Source organism: Molothrus ater, chromosome 20 (assembly GCF_012460135.2).
Source record: "Molothrus ater isolate BHLD 08-10-18 breed brown headed cowbird chromosome 20, BPBGC_Mater_1.1, whole genome shotgun sequence".
NCBI lineage: Eukaryota > Metazoa > Chordata > Aves > Passeriformes > Icteridae > Molothrus > Molothrus ater.
Genome location: NC_050497.2, coordinates 3,673,881 through 3,690,896, shown reverse-complemented (window position 1 = coordinate 3,690,896; position 17,016 = coordinate 3,673,881). Strand labels below are relative to the sequence as shown.

The 17,016-nt window shown below is 50.3% G+C and overlaps 1 protein-coding gene across 1 annotated transcript in view; it reads left to right on the top strand.

Annotated features, from left to right (window-relative positions):
- The window catches only part of ASTN2 (astrotactin 2), a 352,354-nt gene extending 337,514 nt beyond the window's left edge, over nucleotides 1–14,840 (top strand). Inside the window, 3 exon segments of the mRNA XM_036393845.2 lie at nucleotides 6,130–6,230; nucleotides 7,438–7,621; nucleotides 13,929–14,840. Of these exon segments, the coding sequence (XP_036249738.2) occupies nucleotides 6,130–6,230; nucleotides 7,438–7,621; nucleotides 13,929–14,166 (523 nt within the window). The 3' untranslated portion in view covers nucleotides 14,167–14,840.
- Nucleotides 14,841–17,016: the final 2,176 nt, after the last annotated feature.

The window sequence follows — 17,016 nt, the reverse complement described above, 5'->3', positions numbered from 1 at the left end:
TTTTTGTGTGACACGGGGCTCTGGAGCAACACCTCTGCCCTGTCCTTCATTCACATGGGCTCCTCATTGCTCTCTACAACTTCCTGAAGGGAGGCTGCAGGCAGGTGGGGTTGGTCTCTTCCACCGGGCAGCACTGACAGAACCAGAGGACACAGTCTCAGCTATGTCAGGGAAGGGATAGGTTGGATATTAGGAAGAAATTTTTCACCAAAAGGATAATAAAGTACTGGAATGCTCTTCCCAGGGAGATGGTAGAATCATCATCTCTGAATGTGTTTAAAAAAAGGCTGGACATGGCACTTGGTGCTGTAGTCTGGATGAGAAATTGCGGCACAGATTGGACTCGATGATCTAGGAGGTCTCTTCCAACCTCATTATTCTGTGAGTCTGTGATTCTCTCAGAGCCTGGGCTGGCCACACAGCCATTGCATGTCCCAGTAGACACAGGCTTAATTAGCATGGGGGCTTGGCATCTGTGGGAGTGCTAATTGAGCTCCTTATCAGAGCCTTCCTCTGCAGCCCAGGCAGCCCATGTGGTACAGCATCTCACCGAGCAGCTGCACTCGCCCAAAGGCCTCAGGAAGAGCACACAAGGCAGACCAGAAATGCCTGTGGTATCTCTGTAGGATATAAAGAACTCAGCAGCCCAGCTAAGGAAGGTCAGACTCAGAAGTCCTTATCTTGCTTCCCGCAAATGAGGATCATGAGTAAAGCACTCAAGCATCATGAGCATCATGAGAGGGAGTTAAGAAAACATGCTGTCTATAAATAAGTAACTTGTTTTGAGCTTTCATTCTCAGTCTTAAGAGTTTGGTGCCTGTATAAATTTGTACTTTGGGTTATTTTCTCTGCATTGAGAAAGGATAGAAGCATTCTTTTCTGGGTTTTAAATCTCTTGAATGCAATGGACAATCTCAACAGCCATTGGGTTCCAGGAACCAAAGCATTAACATCCCCCTCTTGCTTTCTCTTCCTCCCACAAGAAGCATCTTGAGTCTGGTGATAAACCCAGCCTTCAGCCAACACTGGGTGGGGAATCTATGAGGAAGGTATTGACATTTCCTGAGGCAAATGTTGATTGGTTTCTATCTCTCCCTGAAAGTTCCTTCAGGTCCCAGTAGATCTGAATTTAGAAGTAAATATTTAACCATCATTACCTTATAGGACTTTGTATGCTGTGATTTGCTGTAGAGGTGGCAGCATTTCCAGGCATGGAGGGCTGATCCCTGCCAAGAGCATATGTGTCTGGACCACTTTGAAATCTCTTCAGGTAAAATACATTCTAGTATTTCTAGAAATACAAGTTTACATGTAGAATCTTACTGAAGGCACAGGTGAAGAAGAGAATCAGCTGTGAGACAGTAACAGGGAGCCTGGAGCTCCTTTGGAAAGCGCAGGGAGAAGATGAGGAAATGTGGTGAGGAAAGCTTATCACTAAACAAAACATCTCCAGGGTATAAAGGAGCTTCTGCCAGATCGTAGCTACCATATGGCATTCCAGGTTGTCTGACGTGGTTTTGTGCAATGACTGTAGGTCTGAGACCTTTTAGTTTCTGGCTTTGACTTCACCCCAGAGGTCTCTGCCTTGAGCAAAGCACTCAGAACCACTCTTTGGCCTCATTTATTTACAAATTACCGGGGTTGGCCTATCCAAGTGCAGCTCTATCCTCATCAGTGGGGACAATGCCTGGCTTGGTCCTTGGCCCAATGCTGTAATAGATTTAAGTGGAGCAGGAGGATCTCCATGGAGTGCTGCAAAATCCCACCTTGCCCTCAGCTTAGCTCCATCCCACAGTGTGATCAAAAATCAAAAAATCATTTTGATTTTCCCCTGGTTTGTCATGTAGGTGGTGCAGAATGATGGAATGGTTTGGGTTAGAAGGGACCTTGTAGCTCATCTCATTCCAACCCTCTACCATGGGCAGGGACACCTTCCACTACCCCAGGTTGCTCCAAGCCTTGCCCAACCTGGTGTTGAACACCTCCAGGCATGTGGAGTCCACACCTGCTCTGGTAACCTCACCACCCTCTTTGCAATGAATTTCTTCCTCATACCTTATCCAAACTCACCCTCCTTTAGCTTAAAGCCACATCCCCATCCCTCCCGTGCACTGGTGGTCTCTCCTGCCATTGGCCACCTCCCTGATGTCCCATTGGGTCCTAGGCTGCTCCTTGCCTGCATCTGCTGAAGGTTTCCAGCAAGATGTGAATGCTAGGTTTGCACAGAGACACAGAGACACAGAGACACAGGTCCTTGCACTCCCTTCTCTTAACTGTCCATTTCCGGGAATAAAAGAACAAAACTAAACCCCAGCGCTCTGCACAGTGCCATTAACTGGCCATAAAAGTGTTTTGCTGCAGAGGCTGGGTGGTCAAGTGGTTTGAGAACAAGATTGGAAACCATCATCTCCTGAGTTTTCAAACTGTTCGTGTCACTGAGCCTCTCCGGGGCACGATGCTTCACCCCATATGTCTCTGTTTACTGTCGATAAAACAGAGCTATTAATAATGCTGTGCTTCAGGGTGATCTTTTGGACTGTAATTAATGTTAAAACCTTCTGAGGTCACTGGCTGGAAGGAGCTGGAGAGGTGCAGAGGCTGCCAGCCTCCACCCCAGCTGGGGTGATTGGTGCTGAGTCCAAAACATGTCATTAACAAGGAGTGGAGATGAAGAGTTTCCTCTAAGGTTCTTGAAAGAGGACTGGCTCCAGGTGAGGTAAAGCAGTTGGGTTTGTTCTCAGAAAAAGAATTTTTGACAAGATCAAAATCACTTTGATTCTGATGTTTTTCCATTTGCATTGTTGTTTTTTTCTTCCCTTACATCATAAAAAAAAAAAAAAATGAGGGCTTGTTTTTTGACATCTATTTTTTAACCCAGGCCTGACCAGGAGAGATGTTCTTGGCAGCTGAGTGACTTTGCTCCTGTGTGAGCTGGGCAGAGGGGAGAAGTGCAGTCAAAAGGCTCACACAGGTCTTCAGCATCACCCAAAGGGGTGGATGTGCTTCAGCACCCAACCAATGCTCCTGACCCCACTGGCAATGGAATAGGTGAAATGGGCACTGATTGCTGAATATTACAATTATGTTTTGATAAAAGTCTTCTGTTTTCCAAGGAAAGTGCTCTGGCACTGATTGCCTCAGAGCTAATGGAGCCAGCCTGAGCTGCTGCAGGCAGAGCAGAGGTTACACATTAGCTCTGCTCACCCTTTTCCCAAAGCAAATGTCACAGACATCTTTTATGAAAAATCCTTTCTTTAGGATTTTTCCTCTTGAGAAACTGAGAGGCTTTGGGAACAAAATGTAATCAATGATTATCTGCTGCTGTGGAATGCAACAGGTGCATCTGGGATTGGCCCATGTTAGATGTTTGTAATTAATGGCCAATCACAGTCAGCTGGCTCAGACAGAGAGCCCAAGCCACAAACCTGTTATCATTCTTTCTTTTTCTATTCTTAGCTAGCCTTCTGATGAAATCCTTTCTTCTATTCTTTTAGTATAGTTTTAATGTAATATATATCATAAAGTAATCAATCAAGCCTTCTGAAACATGGAGTCAGATCCTCGTCTCTTCCCTCAACCAAAAACCCCTGTGAACACGGGTCACAAGCAAACACAGCAGCACAGCCACTGTGGCTCGGCAGGGGCCCCCAGGATGGAGATGGGGGGCAGTTCCCTGATGTGGAGGCCTCTTATTGCTTGTTGTGTTTCTGCTGATGAGCAGAAGAGCCCTGCAGTGGGTGGGCAGCTGGGGGTCCCTGCCCTGTTCTCCAGCTCCTCATCCTGGGGCTGGAGTGCCCCTGTGTAGGAGGGGGGTAGGATGGTGGGGATGGATGGAGATGAGAGATCTCTGGAGCCAGGGCTGGAACTTGGGGTTTATTGCAAAGGGCCTGGGGGCAGGGCCCTGCTGGGAGCTGCCAGGCACAGCTCAGAGCAGGCCTGAGAGAAGAGAGGGGGAGAGAGGATGAGAAGGAAAGAGCGTAAAAGCATACAAGAGTAAAAGGGGTAAGAGAGTAAAAGGCAAGAGCTAAGAGACAAGAGAGTGAAGTTCCCGTTACAATACAATAAATCTTCTTCTGTTTTGAATATTCTGATTCTCACTAACCAATCTAGTACAATATACAAATGCTATAGAATTTGTATATTGGATATATTTTGGATATTATATATCCATACAGCCTATAAGAATCCCTATATTACCATCCTGTGTTACATTTTAAACCCTACAAACTCCTCTTTGGGCCCCTTCTGCCAAGCTGGCAGGGTCTGCTCTGAGCCTTGGGCCTCTGCAAGCAGAGGGTGTTGTTCCATCACAAGGGGATCACCTTCAGCAGGCCACACCATTGTTTTCCAGTTGTTCAGTAACTGAGGTATCTCAAAGCTTGCTTTCATTTCAATCTCGCTTATAGTTTCCATATTCTCAAAATCTTTTGCCAGGCAATCATATTGATAAGGCTTTCCTGTTTCATCTTCCCCAAAACCCCTGCCCAACCCTGGGTGCCCCTGTTGGTGTTGCTGAGACACAAACCTTCCCTGCTCCCAGCAGGAGACTCCTCACTCCCCTTGAAGGGAGGGAAAGGGCTGGTGGCACCTTCAGGATGGGATGCAAAGCCCTGCAGTGAGACTCCTGCATGGAAATGTGTGCTGCCCTGTTGCTCTGTGTGTCCCTCAGTGAGAGCAGCCTGTGTGTGGTGCTTGTGAAGTGGTACAGTGTGGATGGATGTCCTTCTTGAGAAACTTCCACTCTGAGCAATGTTCCTGGTAAATTAAGGAAAATGATGTCATGCCAAAAAGGATTAAACAGCATCTCCTTGGGTGAGCTGAGCGTGTGCATCCCCTGTGTGCCCAGCTTTGTGGGAATGGGAGCTGTCCCTGCACACAAGTGAGTTCCTTGGCAGTCTGCTGGCATCCTTTCAGACAGCAAGTATTGTCAGGGAGCTAATGCTAATTGCTTGGAGGGAATCTGTCCTGTGCTGGGAATTGCTACCGTGCAGATGTCAGCTCTTATCAGCTGCATGTGGGATGTGCAGGGCCTGCAGGGAGGAGAGAGGGGGCTGGCAGTGCTCGTGTGTGGGGTGAGAATGAGGGAGGCATTGCTTCTGTCACCCCCAGGGATGCACAGGACTTAGGACCATTACTTAAATAAACAGATGTCAGGGTCTCAATCCCATTTAAGCTTCAGCTGCTTTTATAATACTCCTTACACTCACTTGCAAGAGCTGGTCAGTTTTACCTTAGGCTAAGGAGGGGTGGCATGTTATTTCTCAGGCTGGGAATCCCACCACCAGGCATCTCAGACCTCTGAGGGGTTCAAACCAGCCCCTGCACTTTGTCAAAGCCAGCTTGAGTTGCCATGCCCAGCTCAGAGTGAATAAACATGAACTGATGCCCTTTGGGAGACTGGACAGAAGATTGTCACCCCTGCTGCGAAGAAGCATTCTCATCTTGGAGCTTTGATGCCCTGAGCAGGACTCTGAGCTCAGCATCCCAGGATGTTCCATGCAGCCACAGCCTGTTTATTCAATGCTCCATCAGGCACAAAAGCCATATTTTACTGTCAGATGCTCTCCATTAGCTTCAAGTGTGAAATTATCATTCCCACCCTTTTGCCAGCCCCACCCTTGTGAGGAAATGAGGGAGCAAACAACTCAAGGGCCGTTCACAGGATGAGTACGAGCTGTCACTTGTCAGCACAGAGCCCACTTACAGCAAGAATTACTGCCCTGCTCCCTGAAGGGCCAAGAGAGGAGCCCGGCTCACAAACACCACCGTGTTGTAATGTAATGTTCACATCAGGGCATGGCCGAGCAACCCTGAGGTGTTTGCATCCCTCTGCAGTCAGGAGGGTTCAGGGCGAAGCCCCACAGGGCTCTCTGGGATGAGGGGAGAGGAGATGGAGCCCCACAGATTCCAGACAGGGATGAAGTGGCCTGTCCCCTCAGCCCTGGCTCCCATCCCTGGGTTCTCCTCTGTTCCAAGGATCATCTCACATCTCCTTGAGATGCCAAAACTGACTGATAGTGCCTGGACCACATTTTTCCTTTCTCTTCTGAAGGCTGGTTCCCTTAACAACCTGGTGGTGTGGGACTGAGGGATCAAGACATTGTTTTCCTTTTGTTTCCTGCCTTCCAGATTTACCCTGTATGCAGTGGATACACGAGGGAGACACTCAGAGCTGAGCACAGTCACCCTGAGGACAGCCTGCCCGCTGGTAGATGACAGCAAGGCTGAAGGTCAGTGTCCAGGTGCCTTGTGTTCCATGCCAGGAGATATTTCCTGCTGATTTTGATTTTCTTCTCTTCACTGTGTGCCCACAAACCTGCCCAGGCCCTTCTCTCCCAGTGGGAAGGCTCCTTCAAATTCACCCGTGGGCACAGGGACAAATCTGGGGGTGGGTCACAAATTGCAGGAGTGTCCAGGGGCAAAGTCTCCTTGGCTGGGCAGCTGGTGACTCCATGGCATCCTTGCCATGCCTGGCTGTGGGAGCTGGTACTGTGTGTCTGACAGAGGCCCCTGGAACAAGAGCAATCCCTTCCCACAGACCTGAGAGAGGCAGCCCTGGCTGGGCCATGCAGGAAACCTTTGGCTCTGGGTGTTTGAAGGGATGCTGGGGGCAGCTGCATCACTTTGGAAACAGAAATGTTGATAAAAGCCCAGCTACTTTTGCACATTTGCATTGTTCAGTTTTGAAACTGATCCCACTTGTCCTTACACCCAAACCAGAGCACCTGGCTGCTTTCAGGTTTGAAAGGATTCTTCTAAGTGACCATCATGTTACCTGTTCTCTTTCTTGCTTGCTTTCCATTGGGAATATCATACAGAAAAATATTTTGGTTAGTGCTAAGGTTCAATAAGAAAAGCATTCCCATGGAAAAACAGCAAACAGGAGACTAAGGAGAAAGAAGGAGATGCAGTTTTGTGCATTTCTCATCTCCAAAAAGAGATTTTTTTTCTCTCTAGCAGAGAGTTAACTCTCTTGTTTAGCACATCTGAGCTGCTCCAGCCAATGCCCACAATGATGAGGTGCTGCATTTCTGGCTGAAGTGCCTTCCTGGGATCAAGTGTTGATCTATTCCTACTCTTTAACACCATTTTGGCCAAGGGCTTTTTGGTTTGGTGAATCTGGGAAGAGCTTGCCTGCCCTTCCTGTGAGGATAAGGCTGTCTACATATCCTGGCAGCTTTTTGCCTCTCCTTCTGCTCCTTCATGGAGTGTTGCTGGAGTCTTTGTGGGAGCTTTGCTCATGCAGGACAGCACTGCAGGATCAGCCTGAGGAATTGCTGAATGCTCTGCAGTCACTGACCCCCACTGCAGGCAGCCCCAAGGGACTGGCACCAACCCCAGCTGCCAGCCCAGCTGCCAGCCCAAGGGCTCTGCTCCTCCTCCTGCCATGTTAGCACCTTCAGCTGGTCATTAATGCCATGCCCTGATCCTTTCCAGAGATAGCTGACAAAATCTACAACCTCTACAACGGCTACACGAGCGGGAAGGAGCAGCAGACAGCCTACAACACCCTGATGGAGGTCTCTGCTTCCATGCTCTTCCGAGTCCAGCACCACTACAACTCCCACTACGAGAAGTTTGGGGACTTCGTCTGGCGCAGCGAGGATGAGCTGGGGCCCAGGTACCTGTCCCTTCCCTGTGTGCTGCCCTGCCCCATGCCCAGAGCACCCCTCTGCCTGGCCACTGGGGATGTGAAACCCTTTGGCCATGGGAATGTCACCTCCCTTGGCCACTGGGGATGTGAAACCCTTTGGCCATGGGAATGTCACCTCCCTTGGCCACTGGGGATGTGAAACCCTTTGGCCATGGGAATGTCACCTCCCTTGGCCACTGGGGATGGGACTCCCCTTGGCCACTGGGGATGTGACCCCCTCGTCTCCTTGTAGCTAAGATAAGCCCCCTTTTGGTGTTCACCAAGCTGTCCTGTATCCCCTTGGAGCACCAGGTCCTGCTCAGTCCTTGGATGAATTCTGGTGGGACACCTGGCAGCTGGGTGCTCTTTGTACCACTGGGTGAGCTGGGGGCTTGGAAACACTGAGGAGTGGGGGGCAAAGGGTGTAATATAGGCCTGGAAAAGTTTTTCCTTCTCCCTTTGCTCCTATCTGCTTGTTGGATGTGGCTGAGGATCTCTCCATCGTACCAGGATGAGACCTCACAACTTTACAGCCCTTCTGGACACAGATCCAAGCTGGCCTGGAGCTTGTCCTCCTCCAGAGATGACCTTGGTCATAGTTTCTTTGGTAGTTCAGTGGCTTCTGGCACAGAGCCACTCTCATCTTCCCCGTGCCTTCCCTCTGATGACACTGCAGGCTTGTTTGTCCTTTGCAATTGTTCCTTTTTTTCTGAATCCTTGGGAGCCATCAGCTTCTTCTTACAGATCTTCATTTCCCCTGTTACTTGAGACCCAACCCACTGAAGGATGCTGCCTAACCTGATACCTGCTCCAAGCTGTGGGACTGCAGGGTGACATTTAAGCTGCCAGTTCCAGGACCCAGCTACACCTGGAGCCCACGGTCAATTTGGCTGCTGTGTGTTGTCCCCACTGAGCCAGGGGAGTTCCTCCCAGCACTCCTCTGCCCTGAGAAACACGTGATTTGCAGCCAAGTGGATGGACCTATAAAGGCCAAGGCAGCCAGTGACAAGAGAGAAGCTCTGCCATGCAGCCTGGCTTCTCAGGGAGCTTGGACAGAAGCAGAGCCCCTGACGCAGCAGGAGGCAACGAGGACTTTTTTATTTTATTTATTTTTTTTTTTTTTTTTGCCAAGGGAGGCCATCTCATAAGAGGATTTTAATTGACAGGCTGCTCTCCTTCCCAAGGGGACATGCATTTTTGTACCTTGAAATGTTTATCAGATGAGCCTGGGCTTCACAGTGAACGTTCACTCATGAAGCAGAGCGACAAGAGGGGAGCCGGCTGCCTCTGTGTAATAAATACATCACACTGAGGTCCTCGTGAGCCCAGTTTCCATGAAAGCCACAGGTTACTGCAAACAGCTGCTGGCAAGAAGACACACTGACAGCCAGATGTCCCAACCAGACCGTTTACGTTAAGGAGACATTAAAAACTTAGCTCATAGGTGGCCCTAAACCAGGATTTTCCGTGGTCAGCAGCATCTCAACACCTGGCTTGCCTCATCCTGCTCATCTCCTCTAGCAACCACAGCCCCTTTCCTGCTCCCCCCATTCCTCTCACAGACACTGAGTGAATCTCACACAGTTAATTTGTTCCAACAAGACAGAAGAATCTGTCTAAATCAGTGAACTTTAATGCTACTGTGCATCTAGTCCTTTGGATCCCTGCAGCCAGCCTGCTTCCTATCACAGCCACAGGGAGATTTCACTATTATTTTCTCTTACTGTGTTTTCAGGATGATTCTTATGACCACTGCAAGCTGGGTATGGCTTTTAAGAGGAGGTAGAACAAATAATTAAGTTAAAATCTTCTTTCTATTTGTGGCTACCAGCAACACTGGGGTCAGTACATGGCATCAGCGCAGGGCTCACAACCTGTCCCCTGCTCCAGCCAGTCACCCAGGCAGGCAGCTGGGCTGGCCAAGGGACATGAAATGCATCTCCAGAGCAGCTGCCTTCTGGTACAAGGGGGAATGCAATGTTCTGATGGGAGGCTGTGATAAGAAGAGGCCATCAAGTCCTGGACTCACTGTCCTCACACACAAGGGTCTGAAAGACCCAGGTCAGTTCTCTAGAGTGGAAAATCCGAATTTATGACAAAACCACCTCATGGAGGAGCACAGCAGCCAGGCAGCCACCCCTCCCTGCAGTCTCAGGAATCTCATTCTTCCTTCCAGCCCAGGTATCATTCCTTAATGGCTCCTTCATGCTGCTTTTAGTACCTCCCTCCAAGGTGAGGCAGGGCAGGGTTTTGCTGGCTCTGGATATGGTTTCATCCCATATCAGCCCTCAAGGTGAGTGTTGTCTGTCCCCTGTGCAGCTGGAGGGGACAAACACCCCAGCAGGAGCACCCCTGGCACTGGCAGAGCAGGAAGCTCCTGCTCTCTGGCAAACCCTTGCAGAGCTGGGGCTGGCAGCAGGGACCTCAGGGCCCTGTCTCCTGTTCATGCAGGACTCCTTGGGAAGTGCCCTGGCAGCAGACACCCATCCCCTCCCATTTCCTCTCCCCCTCCATGCCATGAGGCACTGCAGAGGGAAGTGGCTGCTTAGAGCTGTCACTATTTTTAAATTCCCCCTCTTCATCATTTGTGACTGTGCTGTGACCTCCTAAATCCACCACCTAAGTGCAGTCCAGAACCAGTCTCTGGCTCTTGTGGTGGGAGAGAGGGCACTGCTGGCCCACACCAACATGGGGACATCCCCATCTGGGCTGTGGGGTCACTTCATCCCTTGGGGTCCAGCCACAGGCAGCCAGGAGAGTGACTCCCCTCTCGCTCCCCTGGTGTCCCCTCCCAATTCCTGCCCTTTAATAAGGCAATAAATTGCAATTTCTGGCAGGGATGAGGTTGGTCAGCATTTAGGAAGATTTCATTTCCAGTATTTGAAAAGGTGGTCGTTCTGACCCGACAGCCCTCCATAGGGAGCACTTGGGTAATACCCAGGGCTTGATTTATGGTGTTAAATTGGCAGCCCAAGAACTGCTCCTGTAATTTATTACCCAGTCTTCACCAGAAAGCCTCTCTCTCTTTCTCACCCCTCCCCTCACCCACTCTGTCTCTCTTCCTCCTTATTTTTTTTAAGAGGGAACAGCTGACAGCCGAAAGCTAAATCTAACATTTACACATGACTTCATTACCCTGCTAAAATAAATGACTCAAAGCAGTGAAACCCATCAAAACTGGAGCTTTGGCACTGGACATCAAAAGTGAGGGGCCTGATTCCCTCTGCCCCATCACTCTGTCTCCCCTGTGACCACAGTTCAGTGTTTTCAGTATCTCACAGGGCCAGCCCATCATGTGCCACATCCCGTCCTTAAACACAGGTTTTTCCTGGGATTGACTTCACAGAGTGAGCTGTGGATGCAGCAGGTGTGTGGAGACAGCTCCAGGAGAATCCCAGCCTCTGGCACAGCAGGCATCAGCAGGTTGGGGTGGTTTGACCCCTGGATTTCTTGCCATCCTTGAAGTGCTTCTCACATGTAGGAATATCTGCCTGGATAAAAGGCCTGAGTATATATCAGGAAGTAAGGACAGCATGGTGAGTTCTAGCAATATCCATGAGATCCTTAGAGTGTAGTGGAGCAATGAAAATGGGAAGGTGGAGAAGGCCAAGGGAGATGGAGGCAAAGGCAGGTTGTGTGGGAGAAAAGTGAGAGATGGGTGAGGAGAGCTGTGGAGGGTAGGATAGGGGAAGTGGGGAGAAGGGAACAGAGGAAGGGAAGAGTGGAATAGAGGAATGGCTAGCAGAGAGCCACTGGCCACGTGAGGTGTCCACTCCTTGTGTTGATGTTGGTTACCAACCATGAGGGTTTTCCTCAAGGGCTGGTCATGGCCACTCCTCATTGCTCCCCTCTTGCTGTGCCTGGGAGAGGCCTTGTGATGAGCTGGTTTCCCAGTTTGGGGGGAAAACCCAAATGATTGCTTGTTTGGCCTTTGAATAAACAACTTTCCTGTGTTGGCACAGCATTCAGGTCCATGGCCACCAGCACAAGAACGAGCTAAAGAGCTGGGGAATGGCCAGTACCCCATTTTGGCAGTAGAGCTGCTTTGGGATAAATCAGGGTGATCGTGGAGTTGTGGCCTTAGAGAGATAAGATTTTTCCTCTGTGAGGGTGTTCTGGCTGAGTGATCTCCTCCTGAGCATGGCCAGCTGGCATAAAAATCCATCCCATGAGGTGAGGTGGGTCCTGTGCTTGTTCAGCCTTCCCTGAAAGGGAGAACCAATGCAGATATTGAGAATATTTCCCAGCATGAGGATGGGGAGCACTGGAAGGATCCTGACTCCTGACTCTAGGAACAGGTCAGAAGAAATTCATCCAGGCAGGTTGATCCCAGCAGGAAGTGGTGCAGGTGGTGGCTTTTGGTCCCTTCCAGCTGCAGTGACTGATTTTCTGGTTTGGCAGCTGTAGGGACAATCATTACAGAGTTCAGTTTGCTGCTGAGCTGAGCTTGAGTCAATCAGTCTTCACCAAAAGCACCTAATGCCATCATGGAATTTGTGGCTCCAAGAGGCACACATCCAGCAGCACAGGACCTGTTCCTGGCAGTGTGTCAGGTCTTGGTGTGTGGTGGGAGCACCAGATGCTGTAGGTCAGGTGGCTGCTGTGGAGGGTAACATTAGTAGAGGTGTTGTGTCAGTGCTCAGCCCATGATGTCATTATTATAGATGTGTGTGTAGCTAACGAGGCTCAAAGTGCCCTCAAATTTTTATTATTATAAATTTTTTATTCTTTATTTTTATTTTTATTTATTTTTATTATTTATCTTAATTTTTATTTTTATTCTCCGCCTTGTGTCTTTGTGGATAAAATCCATAAATGGATACCATGGAGTGTTGTCCAGGAAGGGCCAACTTCCTTTGTTCTTCCTTTGCCCTCAAAGCTGACCCAGAGCACGGGGAGGAGCGGGACAGTTTCCCATGTGCAGCCCTGGAGGAGCAGTGGTTTCCTACGGCCTTTGATCCAGTGTTCCCACTCTGGAGGGAGAGGTCTGAGCTGGCTGGGGGTGCCAGGATGCCCTCCCACCTCCTGCCACCCTCTCTGCCCTCCGCTGTGGTGCTGAGGTGACCCTGACCAGCCCTTCCCTGGTGTCCCATCCCTGGACACCAGGCTCCCCATGCTCCCCCTGGGCTGGCAGCTCACAGCCCGAGCTGCAGCACCACTCAGCTTTCCTAATCAAATAATCCCCGTGTTTATGCCTTGCTGACTGACAGTGCTGCCCCTGACATAATCATTATCAGGAATTTACATTCCTGCAGGAACTGTGAAATCCCCAACTCCTGAATCCGGAGCTTTCCTGTGGCACCAGAGGGAGAGGAAATAATCTGTGATCTTGAAACTTTCAGACCACTGAAGTAAACCCTCTTCCCTCCCTTTGTTTGATTTAGCACTTTGCAGACTACCACAAGGGGATTCTGGTTTCTTACGGGTTTATTTTGTTTTGTCTTAATGTGTTATGCTTTTTTTCCTCACTCTTCTAGTGTCAGTCCTTTTGGGCTGTTTACCTCCTTGGGAAATCAGGAAAGGGAGGCTGGCTCATCAGTCAGGGGCATGTCGCAGACATCTTTTATGAAAAATCCTTTCCTTACCTTTTTTCCTCCTGAGAAGCTGAGAGGCCTCAGGAACAAAATGTAACCAATGATTATCTGCTGCTGTGGAATGCAACAGGTGCATCTGGGATTGGCCCATGTGGTTGTTTCTAATCAATGGCCAATCACCCCCCAGCTGGCTCAGACAGAGAGCCCAAGCCACAAACCTTTGTTATCATTCTTTGCTATTCTATTCTTAGCCAGCCTTCTGATGAAATCCTTTCTTCTATTCTTTTAGTATAGTTTTAATATCATATATATCATAAAGTAATAAATGAAGCCTTCTGAAACATGGAGTCAGATCCTCGTCTCTTCCCTCATCCTCAGACCCCTGTGAACACGGTCACAGGGGCAGGAAGGTGCTGGGGGTCTCACCAGGGTGGCAGGTGGGGCCAGGACATGTGCTGGAGCTGGCCAGGATCATATGGTGGTGGTGACAATCTAGCTGGGGTAAACTGTCCCCAGGGCACACAAGATGCTCCAGTGGGTGAGACCTGAGGTCTTGGTGCTGTTAAATGGTAGATATACCCAGAACTTTGGGAAAAAACAGAGCTTCTCTCCACTTGGAACAGGAAAGACAATGTCTTAGACAATGGGTCTTGTCCATTCTTGCCACAAGACAGAGCTGGTGGCAGAATGCAGAAATCCTGACTCCTGGTCTCCCCTGTGCCTTGCCTGCCCTGCTCTGTTCCCCTCTCTGTCCCCTCTAGGAAGGCTCACCTGATCCTGAGGAGGCTGGAGAAGGTCAGCAGCCACTGCTCGACGCTGCTGCGCAGCGCCTACATCCAGAGCCGCACCGAGACCATGCCCTACCTGTTCTGCCGCAGCGAGGAGGTGCGGCCGCCCGGCGTGGTCTGGTACAGCATCCTGAGGGACACCAAAGTCACCTGCGAGGAGAAGATGGTCTCCATGCTGCGCAACACCTACGGGGAGTCCAAGGGGCGGTGAGGGAAGGAGCGGGCCTGGAGCTGTGGGAGGCAAAGGGACTCCGAGGAGTCGCGGACTTGTGATGTGCTGAGTGGCTGGTGGGGTTTGGGGTCGGGTGATGAAGGGGACAGCGAGGCCAAACAGGACTTTCTCACACAGACAGCAGAGAAACAAGAAATGAGCAAGTTGGACTTTAATTTCTTTTCCTTTTCTTTTTTTTTTAATTTTTCAAGAGCGAAAAAAAAAAAAGAAAAAAAAAAAAGAAATCACCTAATTTGACTCAGCATAAAAAGCCTCTCCTTTTTAATCTTTTCTTACTGAATTTCCTGGACTACACGCTCCAAAAACCCTGGGAGGAGGAGATACCCACTCGAGGCCAGGGCCAGGCAGAGGGGAGCTGATGGGTGCAGGGTGATCCCCTCCCTGCCTGCCTGCCTTGCCTGCCCTGCCTGCCCTGCCACCGGGCAGCAGCCTGTGGGGCCCCGGTGCCGTGGTGGCCGAGGACGCCAGGAGGAGGTGGCGCAGGTGACACCAGCGAGGGTCCTGGGGCAGGGAGCCAGGCAGGTGCCCGGGACACTGCAGGCAAGCTGGGCTTTTGTAGCACTCCAAGTGGACGGGGTGGCTCCGTGTGCAGCCTTCGTTGGAAAGGCTCCCGGCAGCTTGTTCTGTGCATTAAAGATTCAATATCGAGTCCATCTTCGCTGCCTCCCTGGTGTTTCTTCCTGACGCGGTTTCGCCTCTCCTTGGGCGTCCGTGGGGTTTCAGTTCTGGTGTGGCGCTCCTGGGATGTGGCTGAGGTGAGGGAGCTCAAGATGGATGCACAAACAGAAGAGAAACGTGCATCCTTTCACGCAGGGTCCTCCCCTCCTCAACACCCAGCCTAGCCACTGGTCCCAGTGGGAGCTGGAAGCGTGTGGGAAAGCCCAAGAAGAAAGCCAGGGGCTAAAAAGACATGGAGAATCTGGTTTGTTTTACTGTCAGATGTGGGTTAGGCTGGCCTGGGCTCCCTGTGGGTAATGGATTTGTCAGCCTGGTAGCCAAACAAAAAAGTGCGGGAGAGTGAGAGGGGAAAAAATACAAAAATCAGATCAGCTCAAAGCTATTGCTTTTTCCTTTCTAAAGCAGAACAACAAACCTGGAGAGGGAAGAGAGAGGAGTGTGGGTTGAATTAATCAGTTTAGTCAGCCCAAAGCAAATAGTTTTGTTTAGTTTTTCAGGTTAGTTAACCCTTTAACATCAAATCAAACAAACAAGAGGTGAGTTTCAAAGCAAAAATGTTTTCAAACCAAACAACGGTGCAGAATTTGATGTGGAGAAGGTTCAGACAGAGACCTTTTTCTTCTTGAGCTACACCTATTTGCCTGATTTGCACCCAGTCAAATAATTCTGATTGTTCCTTCTGAACTTCTCTTTTTTTTTTTGCCCTCTTTGGTTATGTCTTTTCATTGGAGCCACATTCATCTGATTTGGGAAGGACTCCAGCTCCTGGTCAAAATCTGCTGAAGTTCACAGAAAACTTTGCTGTGACATTGCAGCCTGTAAGACAAGCTCCAAAACGTTGCAGGTTGTCTGAGGTCTTAATTTTTAAGCTAAATTCCTTTTTCTGATGGAGAGAGGGAGGAGGATGACACTGAGGGCTCTGGGTTATGGCCTGTGTGTCTCTGAGGGTCGTACCACACTGAAAACAAAGACCAAGGGGGACCATGACACTACCATGTGTTAAAATCTGAGTGCCCAGCACTGCTGCTGCCTCTTCACCATCCCTTTGCCCTTTGGGGGTGACTGCTGGCCTTGGAGTTTGGCTGTGGGGGTGAAGGAGATGATCATGATTTGTTGCAGTCAAATGAAGAGTTTGGTTTTCCTGGTTGGAGCTGCAACAACACACAGCAAAAGCCTTGAAATGCCAGTGTGGGGGTGCCTGGCCAGTGCCCAGAGTGGTGTCAGACTGAGCTGCCCACTTCAGGTGCTGCCAGGACACAGGATGTGCACTTTGGGTGAAAAACTCCCAAATCTCCCTTTGGAGGCACTGATGCAGAGTGGCTGGGACTGATGTGCAGTTTTGAGTGGCACAGCACAAGAAAGATCTAAAGCCATTGCAGAATGTCCAAAGCAGGGGCACGAAGATGGTGAAGGGTGGAAGCCATATGAGATGAGGCTGTGCTCACGTTTGTTTAGCCTAGAGGAGACTGAGGGGGAATGATACCACATTTTGCAGCTTCCTCACCAAGGCCAGTGGAGGTGCAGGCACTGATCTCTCCTCTCTGGTGACCAGTGACATTCCTGAGAAAGTGGCATGAATATATGTCAGGAGATGGTCAGGCTGAGCTCAGGGCAAGGTTCTTCCCCCAGAGGGTGCTGGCACTGCCCAGGCTGCCCAGGGAATGGGCACGGCCCCGAGGCTGCCAGAGCTCCAGGAGCCTTTGGGCAGCGCTGCCAGGGATGCCCAGGCTGGGGCTGCTGGGGGGTCTGGGCAGGGACCAGGAGCTGGGCTCTGATCCTTTTGGGTCCCTTCCCACTCAGGATATTCCATGATCCTGTCACTCTATGATCATTCCCTCCTGGGAGTGCCTCTGCTGCCTGCAGGACAGGTCCCCTGCACACTTGGCAGGACACAGCTCAGGCCAAGGCTGCCAGGGCCAGCAGCAGCCACAGGGAGCTTGGCTGGTCCATCCTGTCCCTGCTGCTCACCGGGTGCAGCTCCAGGTGCTTTGAAGCTGTCTTGTTTTCTCAAGGCTCTGGCCCACAGCTGTGCCGTTCCCTGTACTTTATAAACACAGGGGTTTATTTTGTTTTTTGTTTGCTTGGCTGGGGGATGATTCATTTCTCTTGGAAGCCCCGTGCAGCACACGGTGATGGGGAGCAGCTCTGTGG